The sequence below is a fragment of the Budorcas taxicolor genome, chromosome X (assembly GCF_023091745.1).
Source record: "Budorcas taxicolor isolate Tak-1 chromosome X, Takin1.1, whole genome shotgun sequence".
Classification (NCBI taxonomy): Eukaryota; Metazoa; Chordata; class Mammalia; order Artiodactyla; family Bovidae; genus Budorcas; species Budorcas taxicolor.
The window spans coordinates 78,937,681-78,958,920 of NC_068935.1; the positions used below are offsets into that span (position 1 = coordinate 78,937,681).

Consider the following 21,240-nt stretch of genomic DNA (forward strand, 5'->3'; position numbering starts at 1 on the left):
TAGATGTTGATAAATTAACAAGGATAGGAAAAAAACTCTCAAATCTAAACAGAATAAATGAATATAACTACATATTGAATTAAAAATTACATACTCAAAAAATAAATATATTTTGAATGTAATACCCTGATTGTACAACGTCAGTGGCATATAATCCAAGGACAACAAATTACAGAAAATATCTTGAATCTACTTTACATGTTTGTTGTTGGTGGTAGTATGTGTGCTCAGTTGCTCAGTTGTGTCTGACTCTTTGCGACCCCATGAACCGTAGCCCGCCAGGCTCCTCTGTGCATGGGATTTTCTAAGCAAGAATACTGGAGTAGGTTGCCATTTCCTTCTCCAAATTCTCAAACTATCTTGCACATATCACAGCATGGGCAAATGTATAAATACGCTGATGCTGGGAACCAAAGAGGATATAAATATAAGCAGAAAAAGAATAAAACTTAATGATGTACAAATAGTGGTGATACAATGTTTTCATTGATTTTAATTAAATCAATAACCTAAAAAGTGTGAGCTAAAAATAAAATGCAAACTATAGCGAAAAAACAGAAAAAGACAAAGAATCTATAGATATAATTTGTATTGGAAGTATTGAATGAGGTTGTGACTTACAATATTTGTGTATTTCCTAGTTCTATCTACTAAGAACCTAGAGGCAGCGACATCTCAGTGGCAATGAGCACACCTAACACCTAGATATTGGTTCCAAAATACTATTCCCCAATAAAAGGAACCAGGACTCCCTGAGAAAGGGCTGATTCTGGGTCTGGGACAGAGAAATTTCAAGGAAAGCCTGACATCTAGTGCCAGAAAGCAAAGAAGTTTGCAAAATTTATAGGTTCATTTCAAAAGGACACAGGTTCTGGCTTGAAGGGATCAAATCTGGGACAATCTGGGCATTCAAATTAATAATGATGTTAACAGATAATATATTATAGTTTACAAAAGGAAGAATTTCAGAATCCATAGTAATATTCAAAAAAAGAGGGAGAAGTCCTGCTTTACAGAATGTTAGTTAGTATAAAGAATGATAGAATTAGAAAAACAATTAAGCAACCCCCTATGTAATAACTGAGTTAGGTAATGATCATCAATGGATGTTAAAACTATTGAGAGAAATATTGTAAGAGAACAAGATATTCACCCACAAATTAATTACAGTGGGAAAAAAATATCTTTATTACAGAGGAATCTGAGTATTACCACTTTAATAAGATGATCAAAATACTGAGGAAACCTGACATTATATGCTTTCTCATGTGGTGCAGTAAATGCATAATATTACTTCTGCTGCAATCTTGCCAAAGATAAATATAATCAATACAAAAACAGACATATGTAGAATGTGGAATATTTTATGAGACCATTGACCTGGACTCTTCAAAAAATTCGATGTCATGAAAAACAAGGTGGGGAAGACAGTTCTACATTAAGAGAGATTCAAAATACTTAATGTTTGAACTGGAATTGGATCCTGAATGGAAGTAGGGTGTAGGCAATAAAGAATATTGAGACAACTAGGGAAATCTGAATAAGGACTGAATATTAGATACTACTAAATTAATGTTAAATTTCTTAGGTGTAGTAATAGTATCATGTTTGTGCATGCTAGGTCACTTCAGTCATGTCCGACTCTTTGCGACCCCATGGACTACAGCCTGCCAGGCTCTACTATCTATGGGATTTTCCAGGCAAGAATATTGGAATGGGTTGTCATTTCCTTCTCCAAGTATCATGTTTGTTATGTCCTTATTCTTTGGATATGTGTGCTAAAGAATTTGAGAGAAATGTCACGATGCCTACAACTTTCAAATGTTTCAGCAAAAAAGAAAATGTTTTAGATATATAAAGATGAAACAAATGTGACAAATGTTAACGTTTGGTGAATTTAGAGAAAAAACATATTATTCCTTCAGCTGTTCTGTAGGTTTGCAATTTTCAAACTAAAAAGTTGGATTTTTTTTTTAATTTAAAAACTTTTCTCATTGTACAGCAGAAACCAATACAACATTGTAAAAAATGAATTTAAAAAATAAAAACTTTTCTACTTGATTATCAAATTCTCTGAGGACAACGGCTAGGTAAGTATAACCATAGTCTGTCTCCTCAATCTTTTTTGGCTGGTCCATTATCAGAACATCTGAGATCAGGGACCTTACAAATATTACAAGCGCCTGGAATTAGAACAGGAAGAACATCTAGTATATACCAGGTACTGTACTACTTGCTTTATATAGTCTCCTTCATTTTATCTTTTTTAAAAATATATAAATTTATTTATTTTTAATTTAATTTTTTAATATAAATTTATTTATTTTAATTGGAGGTTAAGTACTTTACAATATTGTATTGGTTTGCCATACATCAACAGTTACCCTTGAAAGGGTGATTTTATTTTGTAAATAAGGAAACTAAGACTCAGAAAAGTTGAGTAGCATGCCCAAGGGCAAGTAGGTGGTGGAGCCTAATGAGTGCTTTTACAAGACTGTAATTTCCATTACTGGCAATAATTACCGAGGAAAGTCCATTAAAGTTCCTATGTCCTCAGTTCCACTTCAGAGAACACATCACATCCACCCCTGGCCCCCACCAATATCGCCAACCTCCAACAGATCTCTCCCACCGCTCTTACCTCTCAATTAGCTGTTTCCCTAGGACAATCTTGGTCCCTTCAACCTTGATAAGTTCCTCATTATCATTATGAATGACTGTCTTTTCCAACTCCTCCTCCTGCTCCTCTGTCATGGCAACAGGGTTGGAAGGGGGAGCATTTGTTTGATAATAAAGAGGGCAGAATTTGTTTGTTCTCATGTGCCCAATGGCACCACAAGCCCCACATTTCAGCTGTAAAAGGAAAAGTATCAACATGTCAGAGATAAGCAGGCTTCTTCATGTTAGCTTTAACAAATACACAGAAGGCAGAAGAGAAACAAAGGCAGGGCCAGAACTTTTATTCTCATAGACTCGTTACACACCTTTCAACCAGAAGCCACTGAACAAAAGTACATGTATGGAAATGACACATTAAAAACAAAATGAAATCCAGAGACTGAACATTACTTTAAAAATTAAGTGAGGAAGAAAAGGCAGAGGATTTCTAACCCAACTTAAGTTGTAAACTATGAAAACATTAAAAATGCAGAAGAAAGACTACTGGAAGCCCAAGGTTGCATTCAGCAGCACAGGTAGCCAGAATGAGTATATTCCCTGTCTCAAGGAAAAGGCTTAATAATACTAAGTCTCTTGAAATTCCCTAGCAGTCAGTGGTTAGGACTCTGTGTTCTCACTGCAGAGGACCTGGGTTCAATCCCTGGTCAGGGAACTAAGATCACACAGGCAGTGAGTGCAGTGCAGTAAAAAAAAAAAAAAAAAAAAAAACACTCCACACACAAGAAAGCCAAAACAACAACAAAATAAGTCTCCATCTTAGTTGTGCAACTGCCCTCACTGTCATCTGTAAAATGGGATCAATACTGTATCATATAATATCACATACAAGAAACATTAGAATACTTAATGAGCTCAGTACATGTTAACAGTTCACATTTGTTGAGAATTTTACCAGGTATAAAGTGCTTCCCATGTATTACATTCCTTAATACAATACCACTGTGATATAGGTATCATCTTAAAGAAGAAAAAACAGGTTGGAGAGGTTATGGTCACAGTTACTAAATGGCAGAACAAGAACCTGAACCCAGATCTTCTGTTTCCAAGTCCACGGCTCTTTCTACTGTACCACAGTTGCCTCATTTTGTGCTGCACATTATACTGTACAGTGATACCTAAACTATGCAAAGCAACCTGTATTGTATGTTTTCTCAGTCACTGCTTTTAATACATGCAATTTAAAAACAAGATGTGTCTACATATGTACATAAATATACACGTCAAAAAAATCCACCACACCTGTCTCCACTCACAGAAAATATTTTCAATGGATGAAGCATAAAATGATACCCAATGACACCAGATTAAATCTGGTATTGTCAGTTCCAGTTGTACTAGCATTTGTAACACCCAAGTGGCCACATCAGTTCAAACTAGCTTTCCATAGTACTGCCTTCATTCCCAGTAAGGGAGGATGCCAAAAGCTAAGGGAAAAGGTATGCTTTCTTTCTCTGCTTTGTTAGTTATGATCATATTACACTATACTTACTTTTAGGTCAGGACGCTCCTTCATTTTTTTGGGCTTCTTCTCAGGAGGACCCTTAAGCTTCTCCTTTTCTTGGTTTCGCTTAAGTCGCCTCAGTTGCTCTTGAATCCTCCGCCGTTCCTTTCGCATCTCTTCTCGATGTTGTTCATCAAAAAGGGCAAATTTTCGACTATATAAAGGGGAAAAAAATTCACGGATCCATAAGCAAACTTAAAACCAAGAAGACTGTCCTGATAACAAACATCTCAGAACTAAAGTAATATTGAAACAAAAGGGGCTACATGGTACTCCTACTTACCCTGCTCATCAGTCTTCCATGTGCAGAGGGGTACCTCTCTCAGAATGAGGAGCCCTGAGGAGTCCCTAAGATTTTTGCCAACCAACCAACAAAAATACAAAGGACCCAAAGAGAACTTAAAACATGCCTTTATTTTACAGCAAACTGGGGATTCTCCCTGTGATCTGGCTCTGTTCAAACCCAAAGTTCTAAAGGCAAGATGGTTCTCAATTAACACAGATTTCCAGGGACAACTGTGCAGAATCTTGTTACTAAAATTCAAGTATCCGTCCTCACCCCCTTCCCCATCATTATCATTCTCTTTATCACACTGGCAAGTGGAGAGTCAAACTCACATAAATTCTTCGTCTTTTGTGGTCCGTATGCGCACATAGGCATCAATGACAGCTGGCTTTCGGACTGTCTCACAGCGAACATATTCTTTCCCCTCCTCATCTCGAAATGTGCGATAAATCTTGAGACAACGGCCAGTGGCAGAAGAATTAAGGCTTGTCACAGAAGCGGTGTCATCATCTCTGTGATTGTTTCCTGATGCTGCTGAGCCTGCTGCTGCAAGGAGAAAAAGACACAGCCCCCTACCACCTAAATGGCTATTTTCTTGGGGTTGAGTAGAGACCCCAAAACTCAACATGCCACAAAACTATTGTTCTATAGAAAGCATCAAAGTCACCACCAGCCCCAAGGATACACCAGTTGTCCTTTCCTGACTTCATTTTATCACTTTCAATGTTCCCATTTTTATAAGTACAGAAAGTTCCGAGAGGATCTCAAAGAAACACGTTTGTCATATGGAGGACAGCAGAGCAGTAGCTGTATTCTGATTTCTTTGAACCAATGCACAAAAGGAAAGTCCAAGCAGGAAGTACTTGATGATCACACCATAGAAAAGCACCCAAGCACTGGGGATGGCGGGGGTGGGGGCTAGGGCGCGGCAGGCAGAAATGACATCACAGAAAAACTCCAGTCTTAAGGCCTAGAGTATGCTTCTCAAACTTTAATATGAATGAACAGGAATCATCTGAGGATCGTGTTAAAATACAGATTCTAATTCAGTAGGTTTGGAGTGAAACCTGAGACTGCATTTCTAACAAGCTTCTACATGATGTAGACATTGCTGGTCCAAGACCACATTCGAGGAAAGGCTTTATCACATCTTTACAAAGTACTCAGAACAACCGAATCGCACAAAGCTTTTACAAAGGGAAAACAAAGGAAAGACTACCGTGAGCGTAGTCATTTAAAGTGTTCATCTTCAGCCTTTATCCTCTCTCAGTATCTACATCCAAGTTCTCAATTGCCTGTTTGACATCTATACTGGGGAGTGTCATAAGGACCTTGAAATCCACATATTATACCTTTCCTTCTTAAACCTGCTTTTTTTCCTGAAATGTACTACCCTAATCAATGGTACCACCATCTTTACAGCAAGCCAGAGTGAAACCTTAACATCACTTTGACCTCTCTCCTTTTTGCATTCCCAATGACCACATCTCAAACCAGTTCAGGTCTTCATCATCCCCACCCTCAATTTATGCAATTTAGGGTTGGTGAGTTTAAACTCTTTTTAGAATCCAAGACTCCTCTGAGAATCTTCCAAAACCCATGGATCTTTCTCCTCAGAAAAAGTACACCTGTACAGACTTCCCCCAAATTCATCCATGGATTTTGTATTAAAAACTCTTACCCTCTAGGATGACTGCCCAGAAAGCTCAAGTGATGTAGAGCACTGACAGTCCTGGTTTGGCCAGGCCTGATACAAACAAAGGCAGTAGCAGACTGGCAGCATCTCTTCAATTTGTGCCCCACAGACATACCTAGAGTCCAGTTTGCAGAATCTCTCTAATTCATCTATGGGCTTTTCTATACTCATCTCCCACTTCTCCTGCCTCCATCTTTACCTTAGTTATTAGTGAGCAGTTATTTACAATTTTTCGATCTTTCTTTTTTTTGTCTGTCTATCTGTAAAGTCACTACCCTCACCCAGTATCATCCTCTGTAGTTCCTTCCGTTCCTGCTCCTCCCGTTCACGTGACAGCTGAGAGCTGGTTTTCTTATTCTGCAACATGTTCTCTATGTTTTTTCCCATTTCCTCAAAGTCACTGTCTTCAGCTGAGCTGCTGTCTGTGTCAGTTGATAAGATTTCAGTTGATGATAAAACCCTAAAAAGGCAAAATATAAATTAAAAAGGAGGGGAAACCTAAGTTTTAAAAAAAGCTGAAGAAACAATTTTAGTTTAGGCAAGAGTAGGAAATTGAGAAATCAACCTTAAAAGAGAAATATTCAAAAATCCACTAAGACATGGAACCCTGAACAGAAAAGCTCTACAAGTTTTCCTAGAAATTCAGTCAACGAGGCAAGTTCAAAATATGAAATAGTATAGCAACTCTTTCAGAATTCTTGGAAAAAGTCTGAGAAACAACAAATCAGCATAGTAGTCATTTTTAATAGGGCATTATCATCCACTAAACACTAAGCCTCCAAAAAACCCCCACAATCCCCTATCACCACTGTAATGGCTGCCAGGCTCAAGTAGGCCACAAGATTTGCCATGGAACCTAGCACTTCTTGCCACTGAAAACCTCTGGCAGGCCTGGATGGGAGTGGAGTTTGGGGAAGAATGGATACATGTATATGTATGGCTGAGTCCTTTTGCTGTTCACCTGAAACTATCACAACATTGTTAATTAGCTATATCCCAATACAAAATTTAAAAAAGCACAACAAACAAAAAAACAAAAACTTTGCCTATTGTTTTGAAGGGAGTGGGTACCAGAGCACTATCATGAATAGATACCACCTGAAATCTCAGATACCTGACCACCTAGTCACATTTTTAGGTGACCTTCTCTCCCCTATAAAATAATGTCTGAGACCCCCTCCCCTTTCCAGCTTAGATCTTCTGCAGTACTAAAACAACACACTTGTTCTGCAGGTCAAAGATGCGCTGACATTCCTCTTTGTAACGTTCTTGATGCTCAGCCACAGAAAACCTTGATCCACGGGCAAATTTACTCATGGGTCCCTCTCCAGAGCGGGCTTGTTCTGTTGACATTGTGCGTACTACGTCGATCACTTCCCAGCGGGACAACTTCTTAATCTACGAGACACACACACAAATCATTTGGAGATTTCAAAGGAAAAAACCAGTGCACATGGTTAGAAAGCCTCTAGATCAAAAAAAAAAAAACACCCAAAGCAGGTTAGACAGAAAGCTTTGAGAAAGCTAACTCTTGAAGAAGTCTCTAAGATTCAGTCTACCACAACATAAACGACAAAATTCTCCAGATAGTTCTTAATATCTGCCTCCCAGCTTTCCCCTCTCTACAAGGAGCCCCAGGGAGCCTCTAAGTTTTTCTCTTCCATGCCCACCTCTTCCTCAGGCACACCAAATTTACGTAGAAGTTGCTTGGCATTTTTCAGTGAAAGGCGACGGAGGTCTGCGTCTGTTCCTGTCACTGTCTTCTTCACTGGCTGAGGCTCCTTATCATCCTACCTCAGAAACAAAACAAGAAAGAATCCTAGCAAGCTGAACTCTTTATAGTAGGCATCTAAGATATACTGTTAACATTTCCATGGCTTCCCAGATCCCCATCCATTCATCTCCATTCCTTAACCTCTATTTCTTCCTCCCCTGATTTTTCACCTTCCAGATATTCAGACAGTCTCACCTTCTGCTGTGTTGGTTTGTTTGGAATCTTCACATAGGAGAATCCTTCACCACATCCTGTGGGATCTGCCACCCCAGTCACCTCCAGGAGACACTTGCCCTTCATGGCAGCAATGAAAGCCCGTGTGGTGTTCCAAGGAGCAGTGCGAACCTGAAGTATAAAAAAGATTCAGGGGTGGTGAAAAACATTTGCTCTATATCTAGCCACACTTAGAAGGTGGGGATAATAACAATAATGTACAATCTGATGCTTTCTTAAACTGTTCACAGAGATCAATAGCTACATAAAGCTGCCCAGGACACAGTCTGTTCTTTTCTATGGTACTTAAATCATGATAATAAGTAAGAGGCCAAAGTCTCAGTCAGTATAAGTAGGAATATGTGGAAAAGTGGTACCCCCTTCTTCAGCTCCATATCACTTGGGTTTGACTGAGAGTTCTCAAAGACAGTGTTGTCCCCACCCTCATGATTTTCAAAGAGTTAAGTTAGACTGATGACCACATTTGATTGTCTAATTGCTCAAACACCTTCTTTAGAATGACCCATATACATACTCTTCCAATTAGACGATAAACATGCTCTACAAAGTACTGGCCCCAGTCTCAGTAGCAATAAACCAAAGTGTATTCCACCTCTGCCACAGGTTTGGTCAAAAAGACCTGTCCTCTCCTAGAACCCTAAATGGTATTTATTGACCACATAAAATAAGCAGGCAATTAAGACAAGGGGAATGTGCTTGTCTAAACAGACTAGAAAAGGTATATGTAACTAGCTTAGCTATAAAGTGGCCAATTCTCTATTCGAGATTCAATCTTGAAGGCCGTCAAAAGAATCTTTCATTTTGGAAATTCTGACATCCACACATTGTTCACTCCAACCTCAAAAGTACAGTACATACAACAATGCTTCTTTACTCACTCTGCCTGACCTCACTGACAAGCATTCACTCATTTAGCAAATATTTATTGAATATCTACACGTCAAGCACTACTTTCTCAAGGGCCTAATGTCAGTGAGGGAGAGACAAATAAACCAACCAAATTCAATAATGCATGATCAGTGCCATGATAGGAAAGTAAAAAGTGCTATATGTACACAAAGAAGGAAAGGATGGTAATCCAATCTGAATGAAGGGTGGGAGTGAGGGCAAGAGTCAGGGAAAGCTTCCGAAAGAATATAACTTGCAGATGAAGGTCAGATGATAGAGGAGGGGAGAGGAAATATTCTAGGCAGAGGGAATAACATTTGCAAAATCCTAGAAAGCAGCAGAAATCAATTTAGAGAACTGAATGAACTTTAGTATGTTTGGAGCTTAAGAGTATAAGATGGTCAGTGACAGATGAGAGGAGATGAGAGCTATATTACAAGACCAAAATCACACAGAGCCTTGTGAATCATGTTATGGATTACTTCCTAAAACAAATGAGGACCCAAAGGAAGTCCTAGAGCAAGAGTGATATGATCAAACTTTTGTTTTAAAAGACCAATTATTTTTTGACAAACGGTACTAGAATAACTGGACATTCATATGCAAAAAGATGAACCTTAATCTAAACACCCTGCATCCTAAACAAAAACTAACTCAAAATGGATCTAAACCTAAAATCTAAAACAATAAAACCTTTAGAAGAAAATAACAAATGTTTGCAACTTTGAACTAGATAAAATTTTTGACCTGACACAAAATTCGTAAGCAACAAAGGAGAAGATTTACAAGTTAGACTTCTGCTCTTCATAAGACACTGCTAAGATAATTAAAAGACAAGCCTTAGATTGGGAGAAAATCTTTGTAAATCACATACCTGATAAAGGACTAGGACCCAGAATACATAAAGAACTCTCAAAATTCAAGAAGAAAACAAGTAACTAATTAAAAATAAGAATGGGTTACCCATTTAAAAATGGGTTACCATTTTAAAAAAATAATAAAAAATAAAAAAAAAATAAGAATGGGCAAGAGATAAATAGATCCTCAACCAAAGAAGATTACTGGATGATAAGCACATAGAAAGATGCTCAACATCTTTAGCTATTTGGGGAATGCAAATTAAAACTGCAATAACAATGGAAAATAACAAGTGTCGACAAGGATGTGGAAAAACTGGAATGCTCATACACTGCTAGTAGGAATGTAAATGGTATAGCCACTGTGGAAAAGTCTGGCAGTTCCTCCAAAGGTAAAACAGAGCTACCATACAATCCAGCAATTCCACTTCTAAATATTTACCCAAGGAAAAAAAAAAGAAACATATGTCCTTATAAAGATTTATACATGGAAACTCATAGCAGCTTTATTCACAATAGCCAAAATCTGGGAACAACCAAAATGTCCTTTGACAGGTGATTAAACAAACGGTGGTACATCCATACTATGGAATATTATACAGCAATAAGAGTAACAAACTATTAATACACACAACCACCTGGATGAATCTCAGCATAATTAGAGTGAAGAACACAGACAAGAAAGAATGTATACTTTTAACAAATGGTACTGGGAAAACAGAATACTCACATACAAAATAATAAAGATGGACCTTTACTTTACACCATATACAAAAATTAATTCAAAATGAGTCAAAGACTGAAATGTAAGAACTAAAAATGTAAAACTCTTAGAAGAAAAAAAACAGAGAAAAAGCTTCCTGACACTGGATTTGGCAGTGATTTCTTAGATGTGGAACCAAGAGCATAGGGACAAAAGTAAAATTAGGTAAACTGGACTAGCCTACATCAAAATGTAAAATTTCTCTGCATCAAAGGACACAACAAAGTGAAAGGCAACCTACACAATGAGAGAAAATATTTGTATAACATACACCTGAAAAGATGTTAACATCTAGAATATGTAACTCCTACAACTAACTCAATTACAAAAAAACAAACAACCCAATTCAAAAATGAGCAAAGGACTTGAATACACGTTTCTCAAAATAAGACATACAAACAGCCAACAAGCACATGAAAAGATTCTATCAGGGAAATGCAAATTGAAACACTACCGAGATATCACTTCACACCCATTGAGATGACTACTTTTCAAAAAAACAATAAATAACAAATGCTGGTTAAAGTGTGAGGAAACTGGAACCCTTATCCATCATCGATAACATGTAAAACAGTGCAGATGCTTTGGAAAACATTATGGAGGCTCCTCGAAACACTGAAAATAGAACCACCATATGATCCAGTAATTCCATTTCTGGGTAGACATGCAAAAGAATTGAAAGCAGGGTATTGAAGAGATATTTGCATGCCCTTGTTCACAGCAGCACTATTCACAACAGCCAAGATGTAGAAATAATACAAATGTCCATCAATGGACAAATGGATAACCAAAACAATATTCCATGGTTTGTGTGTGTGTACATATATACCACAGAATATTACTCAGCGTAAAAGAGGAAAGAAATTCTGACATATGCTACAACATGAATGAGTATTAAGAATATTATGCCAAATGAAATAAATCAGTGACATAAAAACAAATACTGTATGATTCCACTTAGGCGAAGTACCTAGAGTAGTAAAATTCATAGCGACAGAAAGTAGAATGGTGGTTGCAGGGGGTTGGGGGAGGGAAAAAGGGGGAATTACTATTTAATGAGTAATCAAGTTTCAGTTTTGCAAGATGAAAAGAGTTCTGGAAATTGGCTGAACAGTGTGAATGTACTTTAACACTATTGACTACACACACAAAGGTTTAAGATGATAAATTTTATGTTACGTGTATTTTACCACAATTTAAAAAAAGAGTACATGATATAACTGTATGGTTCCATTTATCTAAAACGCTAAAAAATACAAACTAATCTGTGACAGAAAGCAGATCAGTGGGTGTCAGGCGACAGGGAGAGTTAGAGAGAAAGGAGGAGAGGGGAGAAAAGGATTTTAAAGAGGCACAAACTTGTGGAGGTGACAGGTATACTCATTATCTTGTCATGACAATTTCACAGGTATAAACATGCATCAAAACACACCAAATAGTACACTTTAAACATGTGCCATTTACTGTATGTCAATCATCTCAATAAGCCTGTTTTTTTTAAGGATAAATGGGATATACTAATAAAGATTAAAAAATCTCACCTCATCATCAATCTTCATCTGGAAATCTTCCTCATTTTCCTCTTCTGGAGCAAAAAAGGACTTCTCACCATAGCCAGCATCCTGGAAGAGGACAAATCCGTGTGTAAGTCAATTGATAAATTGGAAAATGCAAAGCACAAGTTTCACCAAATACCAAGTACAGAACACCAATGCACAGTTTTGCATAGAGAATGGAGTCTGTAAAGTCTTAGGTATACCTATCACCACTCTACACCCTTAAGCTAACATATGTGGATAGTTAAGGCCCATGAGGAAGCTGAATAGAGATGCTCATTAACTCAGTGGGACACAACTGTGCTGTCCCACCGCAGCTAGATCTTTCCTATTTTGGCCTAATAAGGATATTATGCTTCTCCAAACCACATGTCCAGCACCATCAGCATCTCTGCCCACCTGGAAGGCTGTGGAAAACAACTAAGAAGCACTTTCCTTGCTTATACACCTGTTTTACAAAGAATAGAGATTAAAGCCATCACCCAAATGAATGAGCAACCATTTTCAAGGCAAAACAATATTCCCTAAGTCCCTCACTAAGCCTTCCCACTGGTATTTCTCTACAATGTAGTTTACCCCAGAACTGGTATACATGGAGTACCTTATACAGTTTGACTTTTGCAATAATTAGTAATAATCTAGTATGCATCATTCCTAAGCTAGTGAGAAAAGTTCTTCACCCTCATCTCTCTGAAAAACACCCACAGGCATAGGTGGTGCCTAAAAGGAAAGTGTTCACCTTCAGTCGCTGCTCTGCAGCTATCATGCTGTAATAAGCACAGCACTGCTCTGGAGACACCATAGCCCTGATCTCCTCTTCAGTTGGTAAACGAAAATCAGACTTCAGCACCCACCAGTTTGAATCCATGCCTAGAACAGATAAGAGAAAATGAGACCATTCGGAATTCCAAAGGCCCTTTCATTGCCATTAACAGGAACAGCAAACCAAGACTGAACCAGGCAATGTCCCAGAAGGCATCAGGCTTAGCCAGTCTGAATGTCTGGCCAAGAAAAGCCCTGCTGCTAGGTTTCCTACATCTAAGACATCAACAATCACACTGAATTTCCTGACTGGCAAAATTAAATTAGCAATCAGAGCCTCCATAATTAGAAGATTTGCTACCTCCTTTTGATGACTTCAATTTTTTTCCTATTTTATTAGTTGTATGCTTATCCTTTAACTGGAAGCCTTAATCCTTTCTTGGAAAGAGGCAGAGAGAACATATAATCAGTCACAACTGATGACCTGTGCGTTTGAAGTCAGCGCAGAGCTTTAGCCTCTTCCGGATGCTGCTTTCTGAATGAGAAGGAAAGGCTTTTTTTATATCTTCCATTCGGATCCGTCGTGGGCGATCCTTACTCTTCCAGAATAGGCGGTAAATAAAAACCTGTTCAACATACCAAATTTTTTTTTTAATTTGGCAAAATAAGGATAAAATTCCTCACCATGGCTCCTTCCCCTGCTAAGCCCATAATATGTTTTATCTTCCCTGATATGCCCCCAAATCCAAATATCCTTTTATGTACATCCAGACCCTCTCCCTATCCTCTCGTTCTTACCTGGAGAAAGTCTCGAATGTGAGTATTGGCCCTTTTGGAGTTGGGCCCAGGAACTTCAAACAAAGGGCACTGCTGGCCAACCACAAAAATATCCACTAATTCCCGAATATAGTAACCTTGTCTTGTGCGAATGATAAGGAAGTCAGTTTCTGGCATCTTATGAAGATAAATTGGAGCACGAAAAAGGTTGTTCTCAAATGCCTAACAAAAATAAAAACACAAAAGTAATATAAAGAGAAGCCTTGGAAATTTAGTAAACTCATGAGAATGGAAAATCAAGCTTGTTGGCTCTCCATCCCCATTATGCCATCTAAGGTCTATCGAGTAGCATAAATTAAAATATGGAATATCAAATGGGATTAGACAGATAATTTTTTACCCATTGGTCACCTTTAAGAGTCAGTAGTGGGAAAACTATAGGATTTGACACTATAGATGACACTGGCTGTACTAGCTCACTGTATGATGTCAGATAAGTTACTTAGTATCTATGAGCTCAATTTTCCTCATCTACAAAATGGAGATACTTAAAACTCCTATACTCACAGGATTACTATGAAGATTACATCTGAAAATCACTTTATAATCTAAAAAGTACCACACTGCTTATCCTAGACCCCAGCAGAGCCCCTGACATTATATGTGAAATCAAAACATTTGTTAAGTAAATTAATTTAAAAAACAACTAATGAATTAGAAACTATGCTTAAAAAAGACAAACTAAAGATGCAGGACAGAAATATTTGAGCTTGTTTAAGTGGCAGCCAGATGAGGATCAAACTGTCATTAAGAATCTGTCGTTAAGATTCCAAGGAAAGACTTCTCAAAAAAATCAGAAAAGTAGACAGAAAGAGGCAGGATCTTCAATACATAGGTGTGGAAAGAAAATTCTAAATGTGGAAAAAGAGTCACAGGGGAAGATGAAAAAGGATATCTGAGAGACTACAAAAGTAGCCACAAAAGGGTAGGAACTGGTAGAAAACTTCAACAGAAAGTTACAGGGACAGGAACTCTAGGAACAGTATGAAGGTGATACTCAAAATCTGGTGGAAATGGACTACAGATGCAAAGGATTATAAGAATGTGCTTTGTAGATGCTTTAAGAGAATAAGCAATAGAAACAATGGGATAAACTAGGTATAAGAACAGTTAAATTGGTTAAGATTGCCAAGGGAAATCAACTGGGGAGGGGGTCAGGGGAAACAAGGTAGTAGAGTGCTAAAGATTTCCTCACACCATTCGTGGACCTCTATACCTTCCCTTAACCAAGTATGTAAAAGCTAGGTTACCAGAAGGCATTTCTATACCCATCAGAACAGAGAGGGGAAAAATCATTTCACTATAGCTGGGGTGTGGTTCAATACTCAAAACATACCAATCTTACACATACAAATTAAACATTCATAAATTAACTATAGTAAATTATTAATCCAGTGACTTCCCTATGCTACCCAGATGTTTTTGGACTTCTTACCACTATGTATTTCCAAAAGACTATTTAAAATTTAACTTATAGAATAACATAATAAGGAGCCAGTTTTAATAAAAAGATACAAAAACAAATTTTTGGATTATAATAATTTTTAGCTTATATTGTTCTTTCCCATACTTTAGTTAAATAGTATCTCAATCAAACAGAATTGGTTCTTTCTGGGCTGACTAGCTCATCTGTCAATTTCCTTAGGAAAAAGTTATAGTAGGAAATAATTCCCCACCTGCAGCAATTGTCCAGGATGGAGTGAGCCTAGAAAAGGAGATGTATGGCAGTAAACAGTTTCTCCATATTTACAATCTGGGGCTCCAGGATCTTTTCCGGGTTTCTATAAAGAATGCAACAGACCCAGTTACTATCCCAGAACATAATCAATAAGCCTAAATAAAACATTCCATGAGCATAGCATTCTACTAATATTACTAACTGCAAAACAGATACCATTCCTTTCTTCCAATAAATTTCTAGTATTAAATATATATATATATATGTTCACATATGGTAGCTGAATATTTAACTACAATTATTTATTAACAACAAAGATTTTTCTGAGAAGACTCACTCGCTTATAGTAGTTTTTTATCTTGGTTGCCATGCCAACTTGCATCATTAATGGTCCGTTTTCCTCACTATATTCTGCAAGAATAAGATCTCCATCTTTGCCTGTGAGGTCCTGAGGTGTGCGCATGAAAAACATCTCTCCACCACCTGAAGCTTGCCTCTCTTGTTCTCTCATCTGCAGAGAACAAGGAGAATACAGTACAGCTACTGACAGGACAATAATTACACACAGTGATATTGTTCATTGAAACATCAAAAACTTTATTTGCTTTTTTTCCTATTTTATTGCAAAAATGTTTATGCATAAAGGCAAAACTATGAACACTTATTATGCCACCACTTATATATTACTTTATATTTTACCATATTTGTTTTAGCTATAAATATCAATAGATTTTGCTGAAACCTTTTTCCTTTTTTTCTTTTTGGCTAGGCTGGGTCTTGGTTGCTGTGCACAGGCTTTCTCTAGCTACAGTGAGTGGGGACTACTCCTTCACTGTGGTATGTGGGCTTCCCATTGTGGGTGACTTCTCTTGTTGCAGAATACTGGCCCTAGAACATGCAGGCTTCAGTAGTTGTGCACAGGCTTAGCAGCTCTGTGGGATATGGTATCTTTTCAGACCAGGGATTGAACCCATGTCCCCTGCATTGGCAGGTGGATTCTTAACTACTGGACCATCAGGGTAGTCCATGAACCAGTTTTTAAAGTTGAAGTTATCATGACACTTTACTGTATTTTCACATGCATCTCCCAAGAATATGGACATTCTCCTAAATAACCACAATAATATTTTATCACTTCTAAGGAAACAGACAATTTCCTAAAAGCATCTAATATCCAGTCCATCTCCCCCATTTGTATTCCAATGCCTTTTATAGCTTTTTTTTTTTTCCTAACCAAGATTCAATCATACCTTTGCCTTCTTTTTGATGTGCTTTAGCAAGGGCTGGACTGAGTGGGGACCTGGTTGAGATAGTGCCCCAAAAGAGTACTTCTTCAGAGGTGGGCGATGGAACTGCCGGAGTTTGATGGGCCCCATGTGGGTAGGAAAGAAGGGCTGCCGTAACTCCACAGCAGGAATTGAATGCTAAGATAGAAATATAAGGGTTCAAATTGAACTCCAGTCAAAGAAAGATTTACTCATGTCTACACCAAAACAAAGCAGTGGTTCGCATTCACCACAGAAAAAAAAAAAAAAAACCGCTACTTTTACCTGAATAATATTTCCTCCAAAGGTGCCTCGAAGACCTTGTTGCTTAGGGTAGTAATATTCATCATTGGAGAGATTCCATGGATCTTTCACTTCTGGTTGAGACATGTTCTAATGACAGGTTATCAAATAAACCTTAGTCAGACTACCCTTCTTCATTACCTTTCTTTGTTCTTCTAAACACCAAATCCCTTTTCCCTTCACAGACCTGCTGTGGTTCCTCCTTGATGACTCCTGTTTTCCCTAACAGAATTCGACTCTTCTTCAGAGATGATTCTTTCTTACTTTCCTTGGAGGGAGAGTTAGAAGTAGCCTCTTCCTTCTCATCCGGAATTTCTAAGGAGGAAACAAGTCACCCTGGAGTTGTTCTCCCTGAAGAGTCACCTTTCCTACTGACACCTTTGCAATTTCTAAACAGATTTTCATCTCCTCCAAGACCACTTCTAGTCCAACCAAACTACACTCGTAACATCTCCAAGGTACTACTTTCCAACATTTCTACATTATGAGTTTTTCCTAAAACAATATACAATATTAGAAACTGACAGCCACAACTTTGCTGTCTCAAACTGCTATCTAGAAGCTTCCAGTCTTGACCTTCCCAACCCTTCTGATTTCCTCTTGCCCGCTGACAGCAAGCTATCAGTTATGGAGAAGGAACACTGACCCAGCCAGTACCATACCCAAAATGAGGTTCTCATCATTGGGATCAAGTGTCAAAATAGGAGGCTCCAAGAACCGGGGCATGGCCTGAGCATCCCAAATGATATTGTCCTCCCAGCGTCCGTATACCAGCTCCTCATTGTCAATGGGAAAAATGGAGTACCAAGGCTTGTCATCATCCAGTGTTGCTGCAAAACCTAGTCAAAACATGAGGAAAGAATAAACAAAACATTTCATGCTCCCTTCAATTCTAGCAAAGGGAAAAGAAGTATCCCCTAGTAGTTACTCATGTAGCTACTGAAACAATGTATTTCTCACTTTTAAAAAATATTGCAGACAAAAATGTTCACTGCAGTATTTTTTATAATAGTCAAAATTTAAACCACCAAATATTTAACATAGGACTGATTAAACAAATTATGGTAATAAATAATATGGTAAGATATGCTAACAATAAATGTAATAAAGTATATTTAAAATACAATAATAACTAAAAATATAAAGATATCCATATATGACTACTATGTAACCAATAGTGTTTATAGATAGAATGGAAGGAAAAAAGAAAAAAATTATTTCTTATATTTAAAAAATAAGACATTTTTGGTTTTCCACTGAATTACAAAAGAAATCCAGATTAACATAAGAAAATTTGGAAAAGACAGTAAATTTCCTGTTTATATAGTGTGCATATCTGGGCTTTTTTTTCCCATTTAAAATGAGTTTCCCATGTCGTTAAAAATTTCTATGAAGAATTTTAAATGACATAAAATAACATTAAGTAAAAAGCACAACACATAAAACTGTACCTCTAGGAATAAGCTCAGCTTACATACACATACAGGATAGAACACTGAAAGCCTAATACACCAAAAAGGTAGAGCTGATAGTCTCTAGAATTACCAGTTATTTTTGACACTGCATTGTATTTTCAAAGTTTTCTACATTAAGCATAGCATACCATTTGTGTGTGCATGTGTACTTAAGGAGGGAAAAAGCAAATTCTAGAATGATAAAGGGGCCTTTGGAAACAAAAGTAGACTATAAAGATAAAAGCATTATTATATCTCAGAAATATTTTTAACTTCAAAGTACTTTTCACATTTTTTAATGAGAAATCAGAGTCCATCCTAGCTCATTAATAGTGTAAAAAAAATTACAGACTAGAATCAGGGCTCAGATCTAAAACATTTCACTGTCCCTCAGCAGCAAAGATCACAGCTAAGCTTACTTAGGATGACTGAGGTGAAGGACAGTGTGCTGGACACAGTGGGCACAGATGCAAACCTTGTTGAACATTGTAAGCCATAGCATTCCTAGTCATGCTGGAAGGAAGCCAGCCTGCCAGGCTAGCACGCTGTGGTTTTGTCCCTTTGTGTTTGACATCCTCCCCATCCCAGATGATATCATCCTCCCAATGCAGCTGTGTCACCATCAGGAAGTTTTCATCAGCCAGAAGATCGGTGCCACTGCTTTCCTCAGGTATCCTGTATTCCTACCAAAGTAGGGGAAGAACAACAAATCCCTGAATGGTCACTGGTCAGAGTTCCCACTTCAAATCCCACAGCAGATAAATCAGATACATCAAATGTGGTCCTGACTTGAGAGACACACACCTGATAATGAAGGAATACCTGCCTCCTCCCACTCCTAGTCTGGCACAACACTCATTTCACAAACAAGAATCTTTGCAATAGGGCCAAGTTGCCAGGGCGGTATACCACACCAAACAAAAGGTTTAGACACCTCAATTTCCCACCAAAGAAACCCTACTCAGTGTCTCCCCAATTGAAAAGTAAAGTAATACTGATAGGGCTCTGGGCACAGTGATTCCTACATACCGTGTTGCTTATGTCCGTCATTCTACATTTCATCACAGGTTCCTGTTCCATCTTTCTTAGTTTGAAGCCATAGTCAAACCCACTGCCATCTTCAGGGACACCCAGCATATCATACCACAGTCGAGCAGGCCCATAACGCCACTCAGCCACTCTTGGTTTGGTGTCTGTCACTTTATCTGTATCTCCAGTTGACTGGGAAAACTTGGATTCCACAGGTGCCATCATTGTGATCTGTAACAGAACAAAGTAGAAGGGGAGGTAGACAGCCTGATCCCAGATGCCCTAAGGCTATAGGGAGTTAATGGGCAGGAGGGGGAACTTAGAGAAGCCATAAGGATGATTCTTGAACAGGACTGGGGTTAAAATGCAAACAATGGAGGTGTATCATGGCACACTCTGCCTATCATTCAACTTTCCTATTCACCAGTATATCACCATCTGCCTGCCCAAAATATTTCTCTATTACAACAGGGAAGGGATAGCTACTGGGACTGAAATCATGATTACTTAATGATAATAGGCACAGGACACTAAGGTGTTGCTTTCAATTTAGACATAAGCTAGGAAGAACTCATTTGTTGCCCTCCTGGGTCTTAATTCCAGATCTCTATTTTGCCTACTTCATCATCAGAGAGGCACTGCTCTGGAGGTGGTGGTGGGGCATAGTCATAGTTCCACAAAGATTTCTGGTTGACTTCTGATTCTACTGAGCACTCTGTCTCCTGGATCTGCTCTTCCTGTATCAGTTCACGGTGTTTCTTCTTCCTCTTTCTCCGAGCACTGCGCCAAACAGATGGGACATTCTTTCCTGGTCCAAAAAGACGTAGGAAGCGCAACACCTAGAACACAAAACATGTTTCTATGTAAGAGACCCAATGTCAGATAGGAAGACAGTAGCTCTGAGCTAGAACTCCTTTGAGAAGTCTACTCAACTGTGAGGGAGGGATCAAGAAATGCCGAACTCAGATTTACAACACCAACCAAGAAAGTAAAGTATTCTTTAATAATTTGGACTAGTTCTCTTAGGATGGAAAGGACAATTCCTAATGAGAACTATATAAATCACATGTATTAATATGATCAAGGCATAAAACTCAAAAAAAAAGACCCAATACAATATCACTGAATAAGAAAACCTTTACTTTCTGCTCATTCTATATTCAATATCTCAACAACACAACTCAGTATTTACAAGAGGGCAGTGGTTTGGAATGCAGGCATTCTCCACCAGAAGTACCTTCCCAGGACGAAATTCTGGGAAAAGTTCCGTGACACTCGGCAACAGCTTGGTGGCATCGTGCTGCATAATCCCAGCCAATGGTAGGGTCAGCTTTCCATCCTCAGATTCTGTCTGTGCTGCTTCCTGAGGTCCCATCTCAGATTCTGAGTCAGAGGAACTACTGAAGTCCACTTTCTCTGAGGCCAAAGAGGAAGGGGCAATGATGGAGGGCAAGATGATGCCTTCTCCATCTTCAGACACTGCAACAAGGAAGAAAAACCCCTTTGGCATGTAACTGTGAGCATATTTCCTCAAATTCAGCCAACACCCACTCTAGGCTTAAGCATGGCTCAGTGGCAGGGGCTACAGTTCTAAGCACCCAGATTACTAGGTATGCAACCCGGAAAACTCATTCCAACTCATTATCTCCCACCATCCACAACTCACCTTGTACCTGGT

At 38.3% G+C, this 21,240-nt stretch overlaps 1 protein-coding gene across 1 annotated transcript in view; it reads right to left on the reverse strand.

The window, feature by feature from the left end:
* Window positions 1–21,240, reverse strand: part of TAF1 (TATA-box binding protein associated factor 1) — a 69,836-nt gene that overhangs the window by 39,724 nt on the left and 8,872 nt on the right. Inside the window, exons 5-25 of the mRNA XM_052662844.1 lie at window positions 20,800–21,041; window positions 20,183–20,401; window positions 19,563–19,793; window positions 19,009–19,216; window positions 17,742–17,918; window positions 17,267–17,394; window positions 17,062–17,169; window positions 16,762–16,935; window positions 15,849–16,022; window positions 15,510–15,614; window positions 13,795–13,995; window positions 13,481–13,622; window positions 12,974–13,104; window positions 12,220–12,300; window positions 8,132–8,281; window positions 7,833–7,952; window positions 7,385–7,560; window positions 6,444–6,622; window positions 4,799–5,012; window positions 4,169–4,334; window positions 2,642–2,853 (exon numbers count right to left, since the gene is read on the reverse strand). Coding sequence (XP_052518804.1) covers window positions 2,642–2,853; window positions 4,169–4,334; window positions 4,799–5,012; window positions 6,444–6,622; window positions 7,385–7,560; window positions 7,833–7,952; window positions 8,132–8,281; window positions 12,220–12,300; window positions 12,974–13,104; window positions 13,481–13,622; window positions 13,795–13,995; window positions 15,510–15,614; window positions 15,849–16,022; window positions 16,762–16,935; window positions 17,062–17,169; window positions 17,267–17,394; window positions 17,742–17,918; window positions 19,009–19,216; window positions 19,563–19,793; window positions 20,183–20,401; window positions 20,800–21,041 — 3,538 coding nt within the window. The remainder of the gene's footprint in view (window positions 1–2,641; window positions 2,854–4,168; window positions 4,335–4,798; window positions 5,013–6,443; window positions 6,623–7,384; window positions 7,561–7,832; window positions 7,953–8,131; window positions 8,282–12,219; window positions 12,301–12,973; window positions 13,105–13,480; window positions 13,623–13,794; window positions 13,996–15,509; window positions 15,615–15,848; window positions 16,023–16,761; window positions 16,936–17,061; window positions 17,170–17,266; window positions 17,395–17,741; window positions 17,919–19,008; window positions 19,217–19,562; window positions 19,794–20,182; window positions 20,402–20,799; window positions 21,042–21,240) is intronic.